Below are 23,804 nucleotides of genomic sequence, written 5' to 3' on the forward strand. Positions count from 1 at the left end.
CTGCTTACAGCTGCTCAGCACTGGTAGAAAGCAGAAAAACATGCTGAACTAAAGCACTGCATAAGGAGGGTGTGTGCGTGTGTGTGTGTGTGTGTGTGTGTGTGTGTGTGTGTGTGCTGAGGGGGTAGTTGGGGGGTTTTATATTGACAGTATATATCAAGCTTGTGACAGATACAATCATCTAAAACAAACTGGCATTGAATGCAAGTACGGCTATAGCATACAAGCTGCATTTCAAATGAGACTGCCACTCCACTGTAATATTTCTACAGTACGTCTCCCATTTAATTGCTACACTTCCATGTTGGCTATAATACCTCATCAGTTACGTTAACCACCTAAAGTATGTTAAACAAGCAATTTAGATGAAGCAAAAACAACAATCCCAAGTTATGCTGTGTCAGAATGAACTTTGTGGTTGTCTGAGACTCTGCGTTTGAATGCGTGAGGTCATTTGAAGGACAAGCGGTGCCGTTCAGTTAGAAATGAGGCCAAGCAAGCCATCCTCTCACCTTGAGAGCTTCGAGAAAGCCTGATCTAATTAACCTGATGCTCTCTTGCTATTATCCAGACCAACATTAAGCGTGTCTGAACTCCCCAAGGTCGAGTCTGTAAAACACTAGAGCTGATACAAATCATGAAGCAGACATTTCACAAGGCTCTACGCTGATGGCAAAATGTGGCTGCTTGGCTTTTCATACCAACTCCCATGACCTTTTGTTGGTGCTCTGTGAAAGATGAGCCCGCTCTGTTTGGTGCGAGTTTCTCCCAATCATACTGCGCCTCTTCTGGATGAGCTTAATTAAACACTACAGTGCAGTTAAAAACAGATTTGGTGGACGGTGGAAATGGCATACCTGTGAATATTTTATAAATATATCACACTTTGCTTCAGGGCCAAGAGTTCAATAGTTTGGAAAGAGGGATGTAACGTAACCTGGATCTTGCTGGGAAATGTAAGGAGCTAGATCAGAAGTGGATGGTGGTGGATGGGGAAGTGGAGGGGGTGGTGGTGGTGAGATGGTTATTGGGCGTATGGCACTGCTTACCTTTCTCTGTGAGACGGAAACATCCTTACTGGACAGATGAGGACCTTTTTCTACAATCGGAAAAAAGAGCCATAATAAAAGCATTATAGCACACATGGACACACAGCTCCAAAACATTAATTAGAAAACACACAGTAATTGCTTTGTGCGTTTGTGGAAAGTAGGATTGCTCTTATTATCCCTTTGAAATACTTCATACTGTCATGTTGTATAATACACTCAAGAGCCCTCATGCCAACAGCTACCATTTAATACATAATACACACTTATAACCTAATGTCGCTACTGACTATTTATTCAATTATAACCCCATCCTCACTGTATGACCTAATTACACTTACTCATTTGTGCATCTACCAGTGTAATTAATACATAATAAAAAGTGACTGCATCACACATTAAAATGAACTACAATATTTTCACAGACAAAAAAAAATTCCCCAAGCGCACTTTATCATAATGCCAATACTCAGACCTGTCCTCAATAGGCTGTTAGGCTGCAACATATAGGCTAAGACATGGATATCACAATGTGATAAGTGCTATATTGCAAATATAGCATTATTTATTGCAGTTGCATTCTATCTTGTAATTTACAGCATACTGGTAAATCCTTCATGTACAGCTGCAGGAAAAACAGCAGTAAAATGGTAGTTTAAGGTATCAACACTTGTCATTAGGTGGTAGTCTCACAGGTTTGCCTATTGCACCTTTCAAAAAAGAAAAAAGACATTATTTGGACCCCACAGTTCAGGGGGCAAAAATCTACATGTACAAAACCATTGTTGTGGAAAGTCCCACATGAATAACCAAAGATGGCACATCCCAAACAGTCTTAGCTGTTCTTCAGGAGATAATCTCACCTGAATACTGTAAACTTGTACCTAAGAACTGTCCCTGTAATCATAAAACGCTGTGGTGTGCTCATCCCAGGACTCTGAACATCCTTTCATCCTTTCATCAGACTCAGTACCATTCTACATGAGTCTGGTTCCTCTCGAGGTTTCTTCTCGAGGAGTTTTTCCCCGCCACCTTCTCCTCTTATTAGGGACCTGAATCTACACCCAGATTTCTGTAAAGCTGCCTTGTGACAATGTTTACTGTTGACTGAATTGCAATTGAAGGGAATTTCCTGACAGGGAGATGTCATTAAAGACTAGCTTGTGTTATTTTGACTAAAATGATTTCTTTATTGAATCCCATTGAAGCCCACATTACAAGTGCAAAGGCACACTTAAAGTCAACAAGTGGCAGCCAAAGTGCTGAATGAAACAAATAGTATTGATATAACCACACACTGCAACCTGTAATAATAATAATAACAAAAAATAATGCATTGTGCATCCTTACTGCATAAAGCTTAAGGTCTCAGGTGTTACACACACACACACACACACACACACACATGTACATCTGCATCCTGAGAACTGCACTTTGTCACAGTGATTGTGATTTTGTGAGAGAAATGCTGTACAGCAACAAGAAGTTGTTGTAACACATCTGCCTAGATACAGCTTTTCTCCCGCCTCAGGCACACACACACACACACACACACACACACTGAATACACAGTTCACTCACCCCATTTCGTTGTCAATGCAAAAAGACAGGAATTCTCATTGCCCCCTGTGGAGTGAGGGAAGTGCAGAAACCGCAGAGAGTCCTGTATCCCTCGAGTCGCGTGCGGATGCGTCCCGGAATTACCGGGAGAGGACCGGAAAGCCTGCTCTCTCAGCTCCACACGAGACTTTAAACTAAAACCGTTAAAACACGGGACAGAGGGGTACTGAACATCCTGTGTGGAGTTTCCCTTCCTGTTTCCCCTTCCTTCTTTCTTTCTTTCTTTGCCTGCACTTCGGTAACCTTGCGGACAGCCGCAAAACTCTCGCCGCTTTCTGCTCAGCGTGCACGCGCCTCGCTGTCCAACTCCTCGCTCGCGACGCCGCGCCGCGCCACTTGGCAACTCGTTAAAAGGGGGCCGTCGATCTGTCACGCGCTTCCGTCGCCGCCGCTTCCGTTTACAGCCGAGCGCGAGCCGCCGCGGCACAGTGCCGGTGTCACGCGCTGCCTCCGTACTCGCTGGGCTTTTAAAAAAAGGCGCTCGCGTGCGCCACCTGCTGCACGGACAGCGGCGAGGGCGCGAGCCCGCAAGAGGACGCTTTATCGGGCTGCGTCCCAAATCTCACACTAGTCGCAACCTTCTCCATATACACTCACCTTGCACATAATTCAGGAACACCTGTACACCTGCACATCCATGCAGTTACCCAGTCAGCCAGTCACGTGGCAGCAAAGCAGTGCATAAACATCATGCAGATGCTGATACAGGTCAAGAGCTTAATGTTCATATCCAACATCAGAATGCAGAAAAATGTGAACCCAGAAAAATGTGCTGGTGCCACACTGGCTGGCTTGAGAAATTTGAGAAACTGCTGATTTTTCTGGGATTTTCACATATAACAATCTCTAGAGTTTACATAGAATGGTACGAAAAACAAAAAACATCCAGTGAGCAGCAGTTCTGCTGGCGGAAACACCTTGCTGCTGAGAGGTCAGAGGAAAATGGCCAGACTGGTTCAAGCTCACAAGAAGGCTACACTAACTCACTAATTACTCTTTAAAACCGTAGTGAGCAGAAAAGCATCTCAGAACACATCAAACCTGGAGGCAGATGGACCACAACATCAGAAGACCACATCAGGTTCCTCTACTCTCAGCCAAGAGCAGGAATCTGAGGCTACAGCAGGCACAGGCTCAACAAAACTAGGAGGTTCAAGACTGGAAAAAATGTTGCCTGGTCTTTTACCAATCTCTCCATGGGGCAGATGTGGACCCCCTCCATGTCACCTGATAAGTCCATCCCTCCAGGATCACCAAGCTGCCACTGCTGGGCCCTTGAGCAAGGCCCCGAACCCTTGACTGCTCAGTTGTATCCTGTTTAAGTGTCAGCCAAATGTAAGTGTAAACAGTAACACTATTCAAAAGCATAACGGAAAATATCCAGTGCGCTTGTGAAATTCCATAGTGCCTCAGTAGTGTCCAAATCGCCCTGACCAGGGTTTTCAAACTTTACACAATCAGGAACACCTTAGTATAGATTTATTAATGATTTATTAATCCAACTACTCAAACATTAAGATTGCTATTTAATTGTGTGCAATAATATTTTGACTATTAATTAGTTAAAGCCAGTTTCATTCCCAAACTTCACTCACAGAACACATTTTTTAAATTAAAAATATGATTAGATTTTAAACACTTGCAGGCCTACTTGTTTTTGAGTTATTGAAGTTTGGGTTATAATTCAAGTGACCAGTAAAATAGGTAAATAACTAAAATAAATGAATATAATAACTCTGATAATGGTTTCCACCATTGTAATGGGAAAAAACAAAACAAAAAAAAAAAAAACCTCCAGCCTTCAGGTCCCTGGACCTCATTTTGAGATCTGAGGTCCTGCACATTTGAGTGTTTTCCCTGATTCCAACAGCTAATAAACAGCTTTTCCTAAGTTGAAGTGGGTGTGTTAGAGCAGGAAAAACAGGGGTACTCCAGGAACCAGGTCTAGCAACCTGTGCCCTAGAGAGTATTCTACATAGTATCTGCAATGCATTTTGATGGCTGCAGGGAATAGAGAGTAGGGCATAATTCCGGACGCACGGTTTTCCCACCATACTAATCGGTTTATAGCGAAATTCAATCCTATCATGGATAAATTTGACATATTATTTACTATAGTGTTATGCAGTTTTGGATCTGTCCTGCCCTGCCCTCTAGTGTCCTCTTGGTATCAATTCAATATTCAGTAAGTAAAGAATAAAACAATGTTCTTGAGTCGAGGAGAGAAAACTCCACAATGTGCAGGGCAGGGGTACTAAAGGACAAGGACTGAGAAACACTGTCCTACAACAAGTCCTGAAGTACTGTATTCCTCTTACACCACATCAAAATGACAAAGACATTTTTTATTAAGTAAAAAATGACATCAGTTCACCTATAGTTACACTATATGTTGTGGAAAGTCCACAAGACAACTTAGTTCCTGTTATCACTTGCATTACAGCAGCTGTAAATAGTTGTTCCTTCACCAGCCTCTCTATTTTTCTCTCGTGATGTTAATAAGACAAAAAGTGCAGCTTGTCTTGTTACTGAGAAACTGCAAAGTGCAAAAGTCATATTGTTTGATATTTTCCTCTTATTGTTACAATGACTCAATGCTGGAGAATCCTTCCAAAAAAGCCAAGTGAACATCTCTCAAAAAATTTCACTATATAAACAATTACGCTTTTTTTTTAACCCTGTGTGTGGAGCATCCACCATACAAGTCCCTGTGTACACTGTTACTACTGAAGCAATAATGCATTAGAATGAGTGCATTATTATAAACCTGTGATTTGCCTTGCAGGTGGAACTAGCATCAGAGCAGCTGCTATAGAAAATTAATCTGACAAATTACAATCCAGAATTCAAGAGTGCGGTGGTACAAGCCGTTCTAAATCATGTAAAATTCAAACAGCACAATTCTCAAACTCAAGCAATTTTCCATAAACAGTCAAAAGTCAGGAGATAGGAATTTTTTTCCCTCCAAGATTCAAAAACAGCAAGAGACCAACATTTAACACACATTCAGAAATATAAGTTTAATAATTACATGATTAATATCTTGACATACACATTTTGAAACGAACATCTGTAAAATTGTCTAACCCACATTAAAAGTCTTGAGGATTTGAAGGGTATACAATCTTTTGTACACCATAGGCAATAGTGGTAGCTAGCTTATGCTTGTTTCGAGTTTCTAAATCAAATCAGTGTAATGAGAAGTGCTGAAACCATGTGACAGATGTAAGAAATGCAACAGTATGTTTCAAATCATACTACACTCTTAGTCCAAAAAATTGGTCTAATTTTATAGAATTATGGTCTCATTTCAAATAGGATTTTTACATTTCACTAGAATATTTAATAACTCGAAGACAATACATACTCAAACGACCAGTCTTCTTGAGTGAAATAAAGCAACATTTATTGTAGTAACATTACAAGAATTACATACTGTGGGGAAATATTTCCATTAAAGAAAACTTAATCTCTGGTCTTTTATACCCTTTGATTCAATTTAAAGTCTTCCTACCCTCAGGGTGGTCAGGGTACTTCATCTATTTTGTCAGTATTAGTCCCCTCTGTAATTTTCTTCTGATTGCAATCTCAACAGGCTGTCATTAAGTATGAGAGTCTGACATGGCCATATCAGAGTACTGAAGTTTTAGCATTCAAGTGAGTAAACACAGTGTCTATCCAACCACCCGAACAACCTCCGTATAATGGGTGTTCATCAGTCTCTATCAGGTTGTTGTTGCTCTAGGCCATATCACACAAAAAAGAGGAAAAAAAAAACTTTTATTATTGATATGGGCAGTATCTGCTTACCAAGTACACCAAAGTAAAGGAACCCATTCAAATCATTCAAGTCAGGGGAGAGGAATTGATTTTTTAAAAATGAGAACATGAAGAAGCTATGTTCTGGATATTTAGTTCCCTGTTTAATTTTGGATGTATAGCCTACATTTAGCTTTGATACTACCAATGAGAATAACTATAAATAACATGAAAGCGCTATGCACACAAGCAGTGAATGTCAGAAATGACAAAATCTTTTTGCAATTTGTTATAAATCCATTAGACAACAAAACGCTTTAAATGAACAATTGTAACTCCAATAGGGAAAGGTTTTTTTTTTTTGGTTTTGTTTTTTTTTTCCAGTTTAGAGCCAAGACTAAAAAGGTAGTAATGCCAAGCTATTGTGCCACTAGGCAAGGAATAACTGCAAGGCATGAACATTCCAGGGTTAATGAAAATGACAAGGCATCACATGTTGCTGCATCAAAGCATTCTACGAGCAGAGCTTTAGAAAAGAAAGAAACGAAAAAAAAAAAAATAGGAAATTTATGAATAGTCTTAGATCATGAAGTGGATAATGTGGTACACCTCACATTCATATCTAGACTACAGAAATGAAATACAATGCAATTAGGTGTTAAAATAATAAAGACAGTAAATAGGGGGAAAAGCAACTTCAACAACCAACAAGGGGGAAGAAAAAAAAACAAACAAACTATTAATCACAAAACAAGAGAGACAATTAATATGGAGGCACATACACAACCTCCTTAGCAGAACACTACCATCTACGCACACACTGGCATCCAAGTAAGCAAGAGACGAGTACAGCAGCCTCTTTCAGTCTGCTTGTGGGAAACGGACACAAACAGCGAGAATCCCACCTGTCTGCCCTTTACCCTTTAACAAACGGCCACTTTTGTGATTTTCGGCTGTATTTAACTCATGGCTCAAACTCATGTATAGGAATAATTTAACTCAAGAACTCAATCTGATATGTGGTGCATTATTATGAATTTTACTAAATAGGTGGAGTGATTTAGAAAATAAATCTTGGTTTTGCAGCACTGCCTGTAGTGGAAGCATAAAGATTTTAATGCCGGTACTGAAGCCAGAGGAACTGACCATAACCAATATGCTACTTGCCAGAACTGCTGCTGAACGTGAGAGCAGCGCTTTAATCTTCCTACAGATTGAGATAATTCTCTAAACTCTTTTCAAACTTGTATTAGCCCCCCGGGTTCAATCTCCAGCGGTCCTGTGAGCGTATGGTATGCGACAGGTTAACTTTAGTGGCTTGACCACTGGCTTTTTGGCTCATTTTCTTGGGGACCTATGACCTCATGTTTTCCATATAGAGACATCAACAAGCCACTAATGACCTATCTCTAAATTTAGGTTCTGCTGCAATTGTTTATCTGGGTTCAAAACAATTTGTTTAAAATGGTGAGGCAAAAAATGATAAACTTCAAATCTCTCAACCCTTCCAGTTTGCCATTTTGTTAAAAAATATCACAAAGCCATTTGTTAAGACTCCCCATCTTTTCCATTGGTCACACACCCAGAGCAGGCGACATCTCTCAGAGCCATTCCATTTCTGAACCACTACTCCACAACCTTCAATCAGAAAACTTTCCTCAAAGTTGAATCTTTCTTCAGAGACTCCTAGCACCATTTGTAAAGATGGGACCACCACCACCACAAAAAAAAAAAAAAAAAAAGAAAAAAAAAAAAAAAGAAATAAAATAAAATAAAAAAAAAAATGCGTAAAAGCACAACCCTCCGCCGCAGATGTTTCCCCATCCTCTCAAAGATGTTTGGTGGTAATATCTGAAAGTCAGATTCCAACTTTGAAGGGAAAATTTTCCCCAAAATCAGCTGCTTGAAAGTGTTTTTTTTAAAAAATATCTTTATTTGATCATTTTTTTAAAGACGTCACCTCATCTTTCAGCTTGTGGAGACGACAGAGCAAGCGTGGCGTTTTTTTGCAGGTAGTTTTAAGAGAACTTCGTCTTCTCTCCGTCTCGGGTGGCAGAGCGAGGTCTGCGGCTGCCGGCTGCAGCCTGGCGAGAGAGAGGAGGCAGGTAAGGGACTGCCCTGCTCCCCAGGAGGCGCCTCGACTATGCGGAGTTGCAGATCGAAGATCTCGGTTTGATTTCCCTCCTACATCGTCTCCTCCTATGCTGCGTCTGCTCCTCTCTCCTCCTTCCCATCCTTAGCGAGTGGTGGGGTGGTTTCCTCCCTCCACTCTCTTTCGTTCCCTCTTTTCTTATCCTGCTTTTCTCCCTCTTTTTTCACACGTGATTGGTTTGATTCTCTCCTGTTGTTCTCACACCATGGTGCTTCAGTTGTAACAGTGGAAAACGGGCATCCATGTTTGTTCTTTTTTTATATTTACCCAGATTTAAAATGCTGATGAACTAAGCTCAGCGTAGGCCTAGCTCCCGTTCCAACAACCTAAGGATACAAGAAAAAGAGCTCCATCAACATTACTGCTACACTCTGAGGACTGGTTTATATAACACTATTCCCAAAAGCAGTTTGGCACCGCAAGGAGTGTTGGAACAGTTCAAAATGTAAAATATAATATAAAATAAATAAATAATGCAACACCAATGGCATTGTTTATCTTGTTTTAGTTTGTTCTTTCATTCAAATAATGTGTTGTGCATATTATACAGCGCTACCCTTGCCAAGCAGGTGTTGTGGTATTGTGCATATGTGTTCTTACACTCTAGTACTGAGAGAGTCCGGTCACTCCTCCATGCTGGTATGCCCGTTCACCCTGGTAAGTGGAATCCTGGGACAGAGCCACATCCATCTGCGACTTGAACTCATCACCCAGGTAACTGTCCTGTTGGACAAAGGAGGAGGACCAGATGATTACAGACAAATCATTACAAATTTATTCTGACTGATCCATTTATCCATGTAATGAAACATTTCTCTCCGGAAGCAAATAACCCCATCCACAGGGTATGAGGGCTCACTGAATGGTTTGATGACTATAATTCATATGCTATGGCACAGTCACCAGATCTCAACCCAATTGAACACCTATGGGATATTTGGGATTGATGTTTTAGATACTTCTTTCCACCACCACCATTAAAACACCAATTAAGAGAAGAACGGTTTTGGAAGAATGGTGTTCCATCACTCCAGCACTGTTACAGAGATTTGTAGAATCTATGCCAAGATACAGTGGAACTGTTCTGGCTTTTGTTGTGGCAGCCCAATACATTACAGTGACTATGTTTTACATGCCCACTTCCATAAAGGACAGACTATATTACTGCATTTATAAAGCACCCAACACAAACACCCAGTTACTTTTCCTCAACTATAGCTTAACACCAGTACATAAACAAAAGTAGTCAGTGCAATGAAAGTGTGTGTACCTGGGAAAGTTCAGGCTGGGACAGGCCTGGCTGGCTCATCTGTGAGGGCTGGCTCATGGTAATGTAGCCCTGGGTCAGGGGACCCTGAGAGAAGGGCTGAGATACCAGATCCTGACTGGCCTGGCTGTTTGCCATGTTGGTCTGCCCGCTGCCATGGTTACCCACGCCACGATTCCTCTGCCGTCCTCCGCGCCCACTTGGCTTTCCCTTTGACGCACCACGACCTGAGCAAGAGAGAAAATAAAAAATTTAAGAGATGTAAAACAAACAATACCATAATAAATAAATAAATATATATATATATATATATATATATTTTTTTTCCAACCACCAAAAACACCCTCCACATTATTTTATCTGGCCCTCTACTAGCTAGCCATATTCTACATCAGAGGTTCTTAAACAGCATAGAATAGAAAAGGGCTGGTGTAAGAGTGTAGAGCCATCATACCAGTAGCCGGGCCATTAATCTGGCCCAGGTAGCCTGGTGGGGGCAGGGGGGGCATGACCAGGTTGAAGGGTATGGGAATGTTCATGGAGGCCATAGGGTTCGGCCCTGCACCAATCATCCCAATCTGGTCGTGAGTTTGGAAATACATGCTCGATGGACGACCTGGAATGACAAAAACAGAAATATACAGTACAATGTGGGAGTTTTATTTTAGTGCTTTGTCAAATCTAGCAGACAATGAACAAGTTTGTTTAATCAATCAATGGTTCCAATTCCAATACTGGAGCAGACATTCTTAGCACGTTTTGCACACACCCAACTCATGAAGCAACTGACGGAGGAATTGATCTAGGTGTGTTGGACAAGATTAGAAAATGCTCAGAGCATTGGGGAAACAGTACTGAGTAAGTACCAATAAAAGAACTTGCAAGCTTCATTTAAAATAAAAAATGCTAACTTGATTTGTTTCTTAGTGCAATTCAATTCAAGAACTGTGTTGATTCTACAGCATTGGACTCAGGCAACCACTGCGCAGCCCTACTTCAAGGAATAATATGCAAGAATAAAAGTCCCATAAGGAGTCATTTTGCATTCCTCACCAGTGTTGCTGCGGTCATACACTGAGCCGGGGATCATGGCCTCCCTGGCATCATACATGGCAGTGCTCATAAAACGAGCTCCCTGAGACAAAAAGAACACACAAATGAGCTTACTTCAACTGACACCAAGATTTAATGTTACTCAAGGCTTTAGATCAGGGGTCATCAATTCAATTCACCTTGTACTAACTCCTCTGTAACAGGGTAACAGAGGGCTGCGTGGGGACGGAAATTTGTCCCCATCCCCAAACACACCCACATAACCCCAAACCCCACCCACGCCTGTGCCAAATCAGTTACAGTCTGTCACTGTTTATGGTACTGTTAATGGTTACATGCAGTGGAAGCACAAACCAGCCAACTTAATGAGAACAACACGCATTCTCATTGGCGGTTTCTCAGAAGGTTTTGCAACTTCTGTGGAAATGCACTGAATTAGATCAATAATAATAATAATAATAATAATAATAATAATAATATCAGATCTAGACCATTTGGTCATGTGATGAAAGACTTCTGACAGGGCCAAAAGAGCTACTAAAACCAATGACATTTATAAAAACCTTTTTCCATGTATGTACATGACATCAATATGACACAGTTTGTGTATACGAAAATGCCTATGCTATGAGGTTAGTATATAGCAGTGCTGCCCTAAAAGTGCCGCCTTTGGAAGCGTGCGTGCACAAATGCAAGTGAAATGCTCACAGGGTTGATGGTGTTAACGAGCTTGCGAGGTTTGCTGAACTGCATGAGGCTCTCTCTCAGGTTGTTGAGAGGCCCCTCCACCAGAACCTTCTGCTCCTTGTAGTAGTTCAGCAGGTGGTTCCAGAGTGGCTGCTTAGACAGAGCTTTAGGATTCCCCACAATGATCACACCATACCTGATATCAAAAAACCCACAACACATAAATTAAGGTGCGTTTCTATTTAAAAACACTAAATTACGCAGAGCTGTGGCATTCACCATGTGGTTCATAATTAGACTGAAGACAAAACTACCACAATAAAATGTAACATACTACAATGTGTAGTCCTGTGGATAAGCACTGGGTAAAGCACATTACCTGGCTCTGGTGAGGGCAACGTTCAACCTGCGTGGATCATTAAGAAAGCCGATGCCTTGGTGCTCATTGGCTCTGACACAAGACAGAATAATGAAGTCCTTCTCACGGCCCTGGAAGGCATCCACGCTGGCTATCTCCACCTCCTTGAGGGGAAGAAAAACACACACTTGTTACCAACATACCACACTGCATGCTGATGTTTAAAATTGTAAGTAGTCGACCGTTACAACACTATTTTTTACAAGTACCTTAAACAGACTTTAAGTTCAGCTAGATTAAAACAAATTTATGTAGGCACCTAAGCACGTATTCAATCATCGCCATTCTAAAAATTATGGACAGAATGAATCTGTGAAGTAAACTGTAAATAACTACAGTGACTTAGCATGTATGCAGACAGTGTCTGTGTGCATGGCTGTTGGTACCTGGTAGAGCTTAGTATGAAGGGAACCGCTGAACTGCATGTACTGCACCAGGTATGAGCGCTGGCCCTCGTAGGGAGTGATTATACCAATCTGGTCAGGTTTGGCTCCGGCCTTCAAAAGGCGAGTGGTGATCTTCTCCACATTAGCAGCCTCAGTCCTGCACACACAACCTCGTCTCATTCACAGCTCTCAGGAGAAGTCTAAAGCTAGTCTTGTGTATAAGGCCTCTTAAAATAACTTTTGAACTAGAGGACGGCAGTAGTTAATCTAGTCAACATTAGGCTCAGGGCCAAGTTGCAATATATGTTTTAAAGGTGCATTAGGTAAGATAAGCCTTTTCCAATTGGGCTTTCTCAGTGACTTAATACACCTTTGCTAAAGCCACAGCTTAATAAGAAAAAAAAAAAACAAAACAATGGATTGTTCTACATATCTTTCAGGTTATTTGTACAAGCAAACTGCACCCTTAACCAAATGTGTGATGTTTTAATACTGATGTCACACAAACGCTTGCTTTAGTAAATGTTTTTTCTATAATAGCAATCAACATTACAATTGAACTCCAAAGGCAATAGAGGATAATAAGCAGTGTACCTGTTGAGGTAGGAGGTGCCTGAGCTGGCAATCTCCTCCTGGCCCTGTGTCACATAGAAGAACATGGGCTTATCTGGTTGAGGCCACTGGAAATCAAAGCCCTTCTTGATGCGGTCAGCTAAATGAGAGAAAAGAAAACACTCATGTTAAAGGAATTCACAGCCAACAGCTCTTAAGAGAACTCCATAAACATCAATGAGCTAAACATGTACTCAGACTGCCTCCATAACATTAAATTCTCTGAATTGAAATTCTATGCCTTAAAATATAGTATTCAAATCCTTTCAGAGCCTATAATTCTATACTGCCACAAAGCAAACATTGGCAGTGGCGTGGAAAAACTATGCATTTGTATAAACAACAGAATGTAAAATAGAAGAGGAAGTCAAATTTAACTCAGTTAACATCTGTGCATCATATAACTTGAGTATCAGGATAACACGCGGGACACAAAAAGAACATTTTTGTGTCTGAATGTAATGAGCTAATTTGCATATTAAAATGTAATACAGCAATCAGATTTCAGTCTGTCTAACCAGAGACACATGACTACAAGTGCACAACCCAGATACAAGATGCATGAAATGATAAATTTAAACTAAAATTAGAACATGGGTTTTTAAACATTTTATTGTGGACTCAAATTGATCAGGCTAGATATTATGAAAATGTGGGAAATATTCAAGCAATGAAATCATTTCAAAGAGCCCTAACGCTCAATATGTTCAACATACACGTTCACACAGTCACATACACAGGAAAAAAACAAAAAAACAAAAACCATTTCACATACCAGCTGTGACTCCGTTCTGGAGAGATCCTTCATAGAAGATATTGGAGGGGAAAGCGCTGAGTGCAGGGTGCATACGGTATTGCACTTGTAGACGGATGGGTCTGATGCCCAGCACCACCAGTCTCTCGAAAAGAGACTGGGACAGACCTGCCTTAGCAGCCTTTTTACACATGACCACTGGACCTAGCTGGCAGTGATCACCCACCAGGATCAGCTGACAGACGAGGGAGAAAGCAAGAAAGCGGCCAGTTACCAGTGGGAATGCAGTCCAAAAAAAAAAAAGAAAAAAACTCTATTAGATGCTCTTATGTGTGCATCAAAGTTTCAACATAAGAGAAAGCTGGGTGTTTGGGTGATACCTGCTTGGCTCCCAGCACTACAGGCACCATGCACTCTGGCTCAGTAGCCTGGGTACTCTCATCTATCAGGATGGAGCGGAACTGCATTTTAGCCAGACGAGGATCACCCGCACCCACGCAAGTACAACAGATCACATCTGCATTCTGTGACAGAGAATGAGAGGCAATTGAGTAGCATAAATATGGAAAAATAAAGGATGCCCTTGCTTCTGTTGAACATTGTCTGAGAACACTGTCTTGAACATTGTCTGATTCAAAAAAAAAAAAGAAAAGAAAAAAGTAATGGCCTCATAACTCATTTTTACATTCTTTCCCTGAAATATCTTGCAGAACATTAGCTTACACAAACACACACAGATAGATCCTGTTTGCGGAATCTAATTCTCATTTCAAACCACGTGCTTTCCTCCAAAGAGACTCGTATGCAATGAGTATGAAACAAACCATGAGTAGCTCCCTTTCTGCAGTGCGCTTCAGGGCCCTGTAGCGCTTCTCATCCGAGGAAGACAGCTCTCCTGTTTCATCCTTCAGCTGCTGCAGCTTTTGCAGTTCTGGCATGCTGGACATACACACAAACACATCAACCAATAACATTAGCAAGTAAATTTTCAATCAGTTTCTATTTGTCAAAATCTGCTTAAATGACAAAAAGGTCTGCCAGGACTACATTCATCAATTAGCAGGCGTTCCGAACTTTAGACCCTTTGTAGTTGTATACTTATTGCTGATAGAAACTTTATTGATCCTGAGGGAAACTGCAGCTTTATAGCAGTGGTAAAAGACTTAGATTTGCAGGTAAACAAATACAATAAGGTAGCATAGTGCACAAAAAAGAGAACCTAATGGAAGTCTATTAAAGTGAAGTGACTGATGTGATACAAAAATTATTCTTTTAACCTGTCCATGTTGCGAATCTGGTTGTGCAGAGCCAGGAAGGACACAGGAGAATCAATGGCCTCTCGGCTCTTGGCACAGAGACGCACCACTTTCAGTCCTGTTTGGTGAATTTTCTCTGTCAGCTGGTCCACTGCAATGTTGCTGGGAGCACATACCAGCACCGGCCTGTAACCCAACAAGAAAAGTGCAATATGTTTGATCAGGCTCAAGAAACTACTTAAACATATTAAGAGCATTTATATACTTTTAACCTCAAAGAATGGAAGAATCTATGTATATGCACATTATATGGAAATGTCCCTTGTCCTCTTGCCATGCCAATCCCAACTATCCTCCCCCCTACTATGTCATTGCTTATGGCACAGCATGACAGCAAAAACACAAGCCATATTAGGGAAATGTATGTTCGTGGGAACTGCAGACTGACGTGAAGTCCAAAGATGACATGTCCGTTTGCCAGAACTGGGCATCAGAAGCTATGATAACCCTAGTTATCTAGCTAACTTTAGTTTACTGTCACTGCTGATATATTAATGTAGGCAATAAATTATTCTGGCAAAACTAGGACAAGGTCTTATGCACGGTGCTTTCCATATACAAGCAACAGGTAAGTATTTCTGGTATCAGAGGATACAATTTCAGTGTTTAAATAGTGATAGCTAACCATTACAGTGCTAACAAATATAGGGCCAATATTTGTTTTGAATAAACAAACAAACAAATAAATAAATGTCTTTCTGAGCCAGAACAATCTGTGAGGATGATTGTCTTATTTCCTGTTTCAGTATAACTGATACACTCTTCTGTGCTCTAGGTTCATTTTTACCACTTGATCAGTGGCACGGGTTTCAAGTATGGAAAGATGAGCAGATGTCTAAAAACAAGTGGGTAACAGAATCACAGTCACATGTAAAATGTATGAATAGTGTAGCTGAACAAGAGCAGTCACATGTCTCACCCGTTGCCCTGTCTAGCCAGATGGTAAACAATAGTTGCTGAGGTAACAGTTTTGCCAGTACCAGGAGGCCCCTGGATCAGACTGAGGGGACGCTGGAGCACCGTTTTCACAGCATACACCTGAACAAGCACAAACAGTACTGCTTCAATAATAGGGACCGAACACATACTGGTTATAACCGTGTGCATTGTTGGTTTAAACAAATTTTATCGTAATAAAATAGCTGGCTGGCCACAGCAGAGTCTCTGCTTTCTAGAAATAAAATTAAGTACACATGAATTATAGTGTGCAATCTGATACAGAGAAACTAAAAGTCTGTCTCCACTGAGGCTCACCTGTGAGTGGTTGAGGTCAGGCAGGCCCTGGGCAGTGAAGCGCTTGGGTAACTGGCACTTAATGATCACATCCTCCACCTCATGGCCAAGCAACTTGTGATAGATGTAACCAGACACTGAGGTCTCGTCTACCGCAAATGTTTTCAGGGCACTCTGCATGCTTTAAAGACAAGATGAAACTAATCGTACGATTTTTCTTTCGCAGCACAGTTCAGAGTAAAACAGGCTCAGCGTTTTTGCTTGACGTTGGCATGAGGTAAAATGAAACATTGGTTAATATTTGCCCTGCCTGCACATGCTTGGTGATGGTTAAAAGCAGGTAATTGCTAGGGGAAAAAAAGTCAGTTCTGATTTCAGACAACAAGGAATAGACAAAAAGAACACTTGCTTAATAAGCAAAGTTACTTAATAACCTACTAACCGGTCAAAGGAAGTGGATTTCCAGACAAAGTCCACCTGGAAGTTGTGGGGCACCTCCACGGGAGCTCCAGCACTGCTCCTCAGCTCTATAGCAATCTCATCTCCATAGTCTGAGAGGAACTCATTAAGGAATATCACTTACTAACCTTCCGAAAGCAATTCTGCATGACATTCAGGCTATAATGAGCACTTTTATGTGTTGCTAATTATTTATTTAAACAGCTGGCATTTCAAAACCGCTAAGAAGGACTTTTATGGATGAATAAATTTCCTACTAGCCTAATAAACCACATTTGCTTACAATGAAAGCGTCCACATTGTCTTCATTATCACTGTCAAGTGAGCAGGAAGGATACTATCAGGGACCTTGATGACATGTCCAATCCCCTTCCAGAGAGGAGCCAAATCTCCCTTATAACGCAGGCAGATCTCATCCCCTTGCATAAGACGCATGTCTGCAACAGAATACACAATGGTTAGTTTTATGCTGCTTAATTTCAATTTGGTTTATTATATACCCACCAGACAGTGATGCATAAACATTTACAAAACAAAAAAAAACCCCACACATACAACCACAGACAGACACACACAGTGGTGCATGCGTCCGTGCATACATCGATGAGGGATGCATGGGGCACGGAGTTGGGGATGGGATGGATATGAACCACTGGTAGACAGAGAAGATGGTGAAAGTAAATATTACCACCTGAATCCGTCTTGGGAAGGGTGAAATAAGCAATCCTCTTTTTATTCAGTCCCAAATCCCACCTGACAGTTATATTGTCTTGGGTCTGAAAAGATAAATATGGGGGAAAAAAAAAAGACAAAAAAAAGGAAAAAAAAAAGAATGAGAACACGATTAAAAACATGAAAATTATATAAATATTTCCCTTACCAAAACTGATGAGACAGTTCTCCTTTCACAAACACACATTTCAAACATCTTGCAGACAAAATGCCCATTAAATACTTTTTCCCGCAGTGAACCAGTGTCTAAATGGAGAGTAAAAAGGTGAGCAAATAAGCCGTTTTGTCAACGGACCTGGGACTCTTTAAGCTTCTTGTCATAGTCTGCCTCCAGTTTGACCAATGGGCCAAAGATGTTCTGATACTGGTAGGCATCTTCATATCGCAGCAGAACATGCTGAGGCTCTTCATCCACACCAGGCTTCTCCAAATCCTCAAGTGTTGCTGTTGGATTCTCCTGCAAACCAGAGACCAAAATATAAGGATGTGAGATCAGAGCCACTCATTCAAACATTATGGACAAAGGGTCATGAAATTCAAGCTTTATAAGCATTCTCGAGATGTTATTGCAAAAGACATGCGATGTGTACACAAAAGGAAAAGTTCAGAGAAGATCTTGAACATGTTGGAGAACTGACACAAATCACCAAAATATCACATGTGGAAACAATAGCTTCCTCAACCACACTTCAAAGATAAGTTATTTAGCCCATGCAATTACACTCCAAACACTAGTTCTTCCTGTATGTTCTGTTACCTTCCAGAGCTCCTCCAGTTTGTTGATCTGCTGAGCGGTGATCTGGCGTGCCCTGAGCTGCTCCTGCTCAGACGGGATCTTCACCAGCCAGGACAGAAAGCACCGGTCCTGGATCAAAGGCTGCCACTGGGAGCTGTCCCAGTTAATGTCCTTCAGACTGCTTTGACTGGCACATGGCTGCCTAAACACACAAACACACACCCATGTGAATCCACTGTTTGAGAACTCACTTTGGTTAACAGACAGCGTGCTTATTTCCCCCCAACCTTAAACATATAAATGTTTTAGAGATTAACCATTGCTCAGACTAGGCTTGGGATATAGAAAGGGGATTAGTCCGATTCTATAACAAACATCACCATCAGCTCAGCTGCAGCTCACGGATGAGTTTTCCCCATGGCAGAAACTTTGACACACCTCTCTACTTGTTCCTGTTCTTTCTCTTCTCCACCTCTCAACATTAATGTTGGTTCAACAGTTAACGTTGCTGTGTGTGTTTATGCTGAGCACCCTCCCTACTCCTTGTAACAAGAACAAGAGACAAAACTGTAGACATCTTGCCATGGGTGCGTTCATCTGGTGACAGTCAGAACTCGCTTGTACAGAGCGTGCACCAAGACACCAAGCTCTGTCTGGTCTTTCTTAAGGTCTCATCTTTTCAGCCAGAAGTGTGAGAAGTGCCCTGTAACTTAAGCTGCATACTTGAGCAGTACGTGCTCTCTTTGAACGAAGAATATGTCACGATGACATTTAAATAGCACCCAAATCAATGCAACTGACGTCATTACTGCATTGTTTGCTGTAACACAGGTGGACGGCTCTTATCCAGATTGCAGAAAAGTTTGAGAAGTAATTCCCAGTCTCCCAGGTGACAATGATCGCACAAATGTATTGTCAGTAAATTCAGACATCGAGTTATTCAACATTTCTGGTACATAACCCAAGCTTATTAAGTACACACACCTGTTTTATTATTGGTGACAGAATTGGCTCATAATCAAATGAACTTTCAGTTTCAATCAGTCTAAAAAATTGAAAATACACATCCTTTTGGAAATTTTACTTTCACATGCCATGTCAACTTCAACTTTACAAAAACAAGAGATGCAAATGTTTTTCACCTGCACAGGAGCACCACGACAGAATCGGCCTTGGCTGGAATGAAGCCCAGGAGGAAAACATTGCGACAGCCACAGTTGTAACACTCCAACACTGTTTCCCCCAAAGGACCATCTTTATGCAGGGTCACCTCCTTACATTTGGCACGCACCAAATGGTTGACAATATGGCTGTCAAAGAAGAACAGAGGTGTCGGTGTAAATGAACAGCTACATAAATTACCTGAAGAGGGAGTTTTCAAAAAAAAATTATGCACAATACAACATACTCCTCAAGAAGTATGCAAATTCATTCCCAATGGTTTTGGTTATAAACAACCACCATTCATTTAAAGCCTCCAAAATACACTGCCTGTTGCTTTACAGACTTTTACACTAGTTTTCTACAAAAAAAATATGTTCACTTCCATGTTTCACTCTCACTGCAAGCTTTGCAGGTGGCAGCATTCTTTTATTTATAGTTTATTGAAACTTGCCCAGCATGTTGTAAAAAAAAATAGAAGAGCACACAAATGCAAGAGGTTGATTAATTCCAAAATGTCCCAGATTTGTATTTCTTTCTTTGTCCATCGCCAATATCTGACCTATTGCCAAGCCTACAGCATGTTATTGTATGTATGTTTTGTTGCAGCTACTCTGGTGAAGTAGCCTGAACTAACTACACTAGAAAGAGTTACCTTTTAATGCTTAACTATTGAGGTTCATTTGCCTATAAACAAGATTCATCAATTCCAAGTCACTATGTTTTTTTCTGGTGTTGCCTCACGCCACCACTTTTCACTAGTCCACAGACTCTGAACAGATGAAATACCTCGGTTTTTAACTTGAAGCAGAGAATAAATGCATACTTCTCCCTCCAACCATCTTTAAAAACATCCCCTTCCTGTCTTAATGTCTAGTACTCATAAGAGCATGCTATTGGACAAGCCACAACAGAGGATCTGCTACAGAAGTAACATTGGTCAATGTTTAGAAATCTGGAGTCGCTGAACTAAGGCCATTTTTTTTTTGTTTACATACACTATGTGTCTCTGATACGGTATTTATTTATTTTTTTTAAAAGTTTGATCTAGGGCTGCACAATATTGAAGAAAAATGCAATACGCGATAACTTGTTAAACAATACGATGTGTGGTATGTTAAAGCTATGTGTGTACAATCAATTCTTATTTATTTTATTTATTTATTTATTTATTTATTTATCGAATGACTGCAAATGACATACACAACATACATGTTTCACGTTCTTTTGAGGGAAGAAAAAAAAAAAGAAAAAAAAAAAGCAGCATGCTTTCTGCCTCGTCCTAAAATTTCGACTTTTCATAACTTTTTGAAGTATTAAAATCATTCAGTTATAGCAAGCCCTTGTGATATGCATATTGCGATATTTCGATATTGTGCAAGCCCTAGTTTGGCCCACTAAAATACTTTTTCAAGTCCATAAACAGACCACAATATACCAGTTGGTTTTACCAACAACATTTCATATAAAAACTTAAACTTCACCAGTAGTTTGTATGTGGTGTAACACCTGACCTCTTTCTTTATAGTGCTTGCAAAATTGTTACATATTCTTCATCAAAAATGCATATTCTTCTGGTTGAAACTGTTTATTTCAGTGAGTGAGTTATGCTTAAATTGTGAATAAATAATTCTATGTTAAAAGGAAAAAATAGACTTTTTCCCCTACCTGCCAGAGGTGTTGCCACGTCCATTGCAGAACCACTTCTTGCTGGTGTTGCAATACACCACACAGGCAGGATCATGAATACCACAGTAACTATGGGAATAAAAACAATAATTATTGTTTTTACAAATTATTCAGTCATGTTGAGTAACCAAGGCCGCAATTACACTGTGGGCCTTGATGAGCGATTCTCATATTTGGACACGGATCTGATTTTTACCTGACCCATATTCGAATACTACATTTACATCATTCCCCTTACCAAAATGTGTTAGGCTCAAAACAGCAATTTTTTTTTTACCACTGTGGTTGTAAAAAGACAGGCAATTCAGTTGTTTCTGTCATGGGGAATTTTTCCTGTCTCCCATGCAGGTTTGAGGATAAGCAAGGAAACCAAAACTTCTTAGAATCAGAAAGAAAGTTTATTACTACGGTAAACATAAGCAATAAAGGAGGTTGGTTTTGAGAGTGAACACTGAAGAGGTGACCATAGTGCATGATCTTAAAAACCCCAAGGGTGTGACATATTTGCCCCAGCTAACTGGCTAACTCTAATTTGTCTTATTCACTAACTCTCTTTGTGAATATCATGGTATTTATCCTCTTTTTATTATATGTTCATTCTATGTTGTCTCTGGAGCATGGACTGACTCAATCCTCATTCTGTCATGGCCTGAGAAATGTCCTCGTAGATATTAATAGGAAAATCTAGAAGAGTTAAATGATCAGGTATCAAATGTTTTGTATTGAGAAGCTCATTTAAATGTGGCCCATAAATGATGTGAAAAAATCCAAGCTGTTTATGTATGTTTATGTCAATGGAAATGCTGCCCAAGTCTAATCCCTTTGCAGAATAATGATGAGAACTTGTTAGAGAGTAAGGTCACGTTATTTATGGTAAGATAAATAGTTCCATAAAGTAGATAGTATTTACATGCTTTAAAAAAAATAAAGCTGCATAGTGAGAATGTGAGGCTACCTGCAGGCATGCACAGGGAGATCCTTGGTGTAATAGGTGTCCTCTTCATCCTCTTCGAAATTCAGCTCTGCCAGAAGTTGACTGGTTTTCACCACAGCATCATCGCCGTTCTGCAGAACTCCCTCAGGTCCATTCACCTTCGCAGAAACACACCGAAACTCAAATCATAAAGGCGAACAAAAACCCAGCTCCAAGCGACTTGCTCGGGAAAGTACGGTGAAAGTGAAACAGTAGCATGTTACCAGGGCTAATTTGCGTCTCTCCGCTGTATAGCCTAGCTTATCCTAGCTTAGCTTAGCTTAGCTTGCCAGCTGCGGTCACGCTAAGTTTCGGTAAGCTAGCTAGGCTGGTTAGCTAACTAGCTGGCTAACTGACTGACAGTTGAACCAGTAGCGTAAGAAATACAAATAAAATGGTTAAATGGTGGTTTTGGTGTTGGTGACAGACAGGTGTTTAAGGTACTGTTCATTCGGTTATTTAGGCGACGAAGCTTGGCAACCTAGCTTCAGAGCTAAGCTAACTGTACTGCTAGCTAACACGATTTTCGAATACGCAGAAAGCAACAAGCCCGCTAATTCCGTGTCGCGGCTTCGCCTGTCGATTTGTTTTGCAGACTCGGTTGGAGTGACATAAAAATACAGCAGCGCACCTGGTTGTCGAGCTGACTCTGGGTTTGGCCTTGTGTTTGAGTCTGGCTCGGCAGGGTGAAGTCGGTGAACTCGAACTCCGAGCCCTGCGTGTCGGCTCCGAGCAGCTCCGCTTCCTCCGTGTCCAGGAAGGTGAGAGTCTGCGAGCTCGGCCCGTACGCCTCTACGCTCATTTTTATCCCCCAACCAGCAAGGTCCGCTTTCACAAATAAAATAAAAAAAAAACAAACAAAAAAACCCCACAAACACTTACACAATGAATATGTTTTAAAAAACGAACACGCTCGCAATATTGTTTTGATTTAAACTCAAAAGCGTTATCACGAATGAACGCGTACGGCTTCGAAAGGAAGCTTCAACTCCCACTCGAAATGGTGACGTGAACACAAGCCGGCGCGTAAAGCGCAGAAACGGGTGACGTCAGGACAGAAGTGCACACATTTTAGAAAGTTTAGCGCGGGATCAATCCACACTGAATGATGTATTTAGAAAATGTACCATTTTTGGGGGGTTTCCTAATTGTGAAAGAGAACTGGAAAATGAATATTATAATTGTAATTTAATTGTGATTAAATTACAATATTGAATTATTATATATATTGAATTGTAATTGAATTATATTACTAGAAAGGTATTATATACATACATTAAATGGCCAAAAGTTTGTGGACATGTGACTATCACACCCATATGTGGTTCTTCCCCAAACCTTTGACACAAAGTTGAAAGCACACTCTTGTATAGAATGTCTTCGTATGCTGTGGCTTTAAGATTTTCCTTCACTGGATTTAAGGGGCCCAAACATGTTCCAGGCCACTTACTTCCACATCACCTTTGGCAAATCATGTCTTCATGATGTTCACTTTATGCACAGGGGCATTATCATGCTGGAACCGGTTTGGACCCCTTAATTCCAGTGAAGACAAATCTTACAGTTACAGCATACAAAGACATCCTATAGCTACAATTGTGTGTTTCAACTTTGTGGCAACAGTCTGGGGAAGCACCATATATGGATGTGATGGACCAGTGTCCACATACTTACATATAGTATATATACAAAATAAAAAAAATTTGAAAAAGAAAAAACAAAGAAATTCTTCTGAATGAAGTGTAGAG

General features: G+C 40.7%; 2 protein-coding genes across 3 annotated transcripts in view; both read right to left on the bottom strand.

Moving 5' to 3' along the window:
• Positions 1-2,770, bottom strand: part of LOC113533416 (homer protein homolog 3) — a 25,093-nt gene extending 22,323 nt beyond the window's left edge. Inside the window, exons 1-2 of the mRNA XM_026925564.3 lie at positions 2,631-2,770; positions 1,050-1,099 (exon numbers count right to left, since the gene is read on the bottom strand). Of these exons, the coding sequence (XP_026781365.1) occupies positions 1,050-1,072 (23 nt within the window). The 5' untranslated portion in view covers positions 1,073-1,099; positions 2,631-2,770. The remainder of the gene's footprint in view (positions 1-1,049; positions 1,100-2,630) is intronic.
• upf1 (UPF1 RNA helicase and ATPase) lies at positions 2,631-23,075 on the bottom strand. Of its 2 annotated transcripts, none has more exons than XM_026925271.3 (24): positions 22,688-23,075; positions 22,039-22,175; positions 21,063-21,152; positions 19,376-19,543; positions 18,255-18,435; positions 17,793-17,954; positions 17,457-17,541; positions 17,104-17,202; positions 16,749-16,857; positions 16,328-16,487; positions 15,993-16,111; positions 15,035-15,199; positions 14,582-14,696; positions 14,138-14,281; positions 13,779-13,992; positions 12,986-13,103; positions 12,392-12,548; positions 11,967-12,109; positions 11,609-11,783; positions 10,901-10,982; positions 10,302-10,463; positions 9,851-10,074; positions 9,181-9,303; positions 2,631-8,906 (listed from the first exon to the last, which is right to left on the bottom strand). In XM_026925271.3, exons 1-23 carry the CDS (start codon positions 22,856-22,858, stop codon positions 9,184-9,186), a joined length of 3,300 nt encoding a protein of 1,099 aa, XP_026781072.1. In that variant the 5' UTR covers positions 22,859-23,075; the 3' UTR covers positions 2,631-8,906; positions 9,181-9,183. The 2 variants fall into 2 exon arrangements, with proteins under 2 accessions (XP_026781072.1, XP_026781069.1); XM_026925268.3 differs by having other exon boundaries at positions 17,454-17,541; positions 22,688-23,074.
• Positions 23,076-23,804: the final 729 nt, after the last annotated feature.

This window comes from Pangasianodon hypophthalmus, chromosome 21 (genome assembly GCF_027358585.1).
Source record: "Pangasianodon hypophthalmus isolate fPanHyp1 chromosome 21, fPanHyp1.pri, whole genome shotgun sequence".
In the NCBI taxonomy this organism is placed as follows: domain Eukaryota; kingdom Metazoa; phylum Chordata; class Actinopteri; order Siluriformes; family Pangasiidae; genus Pangasianodon; species Pangasianodon hypophthalmus.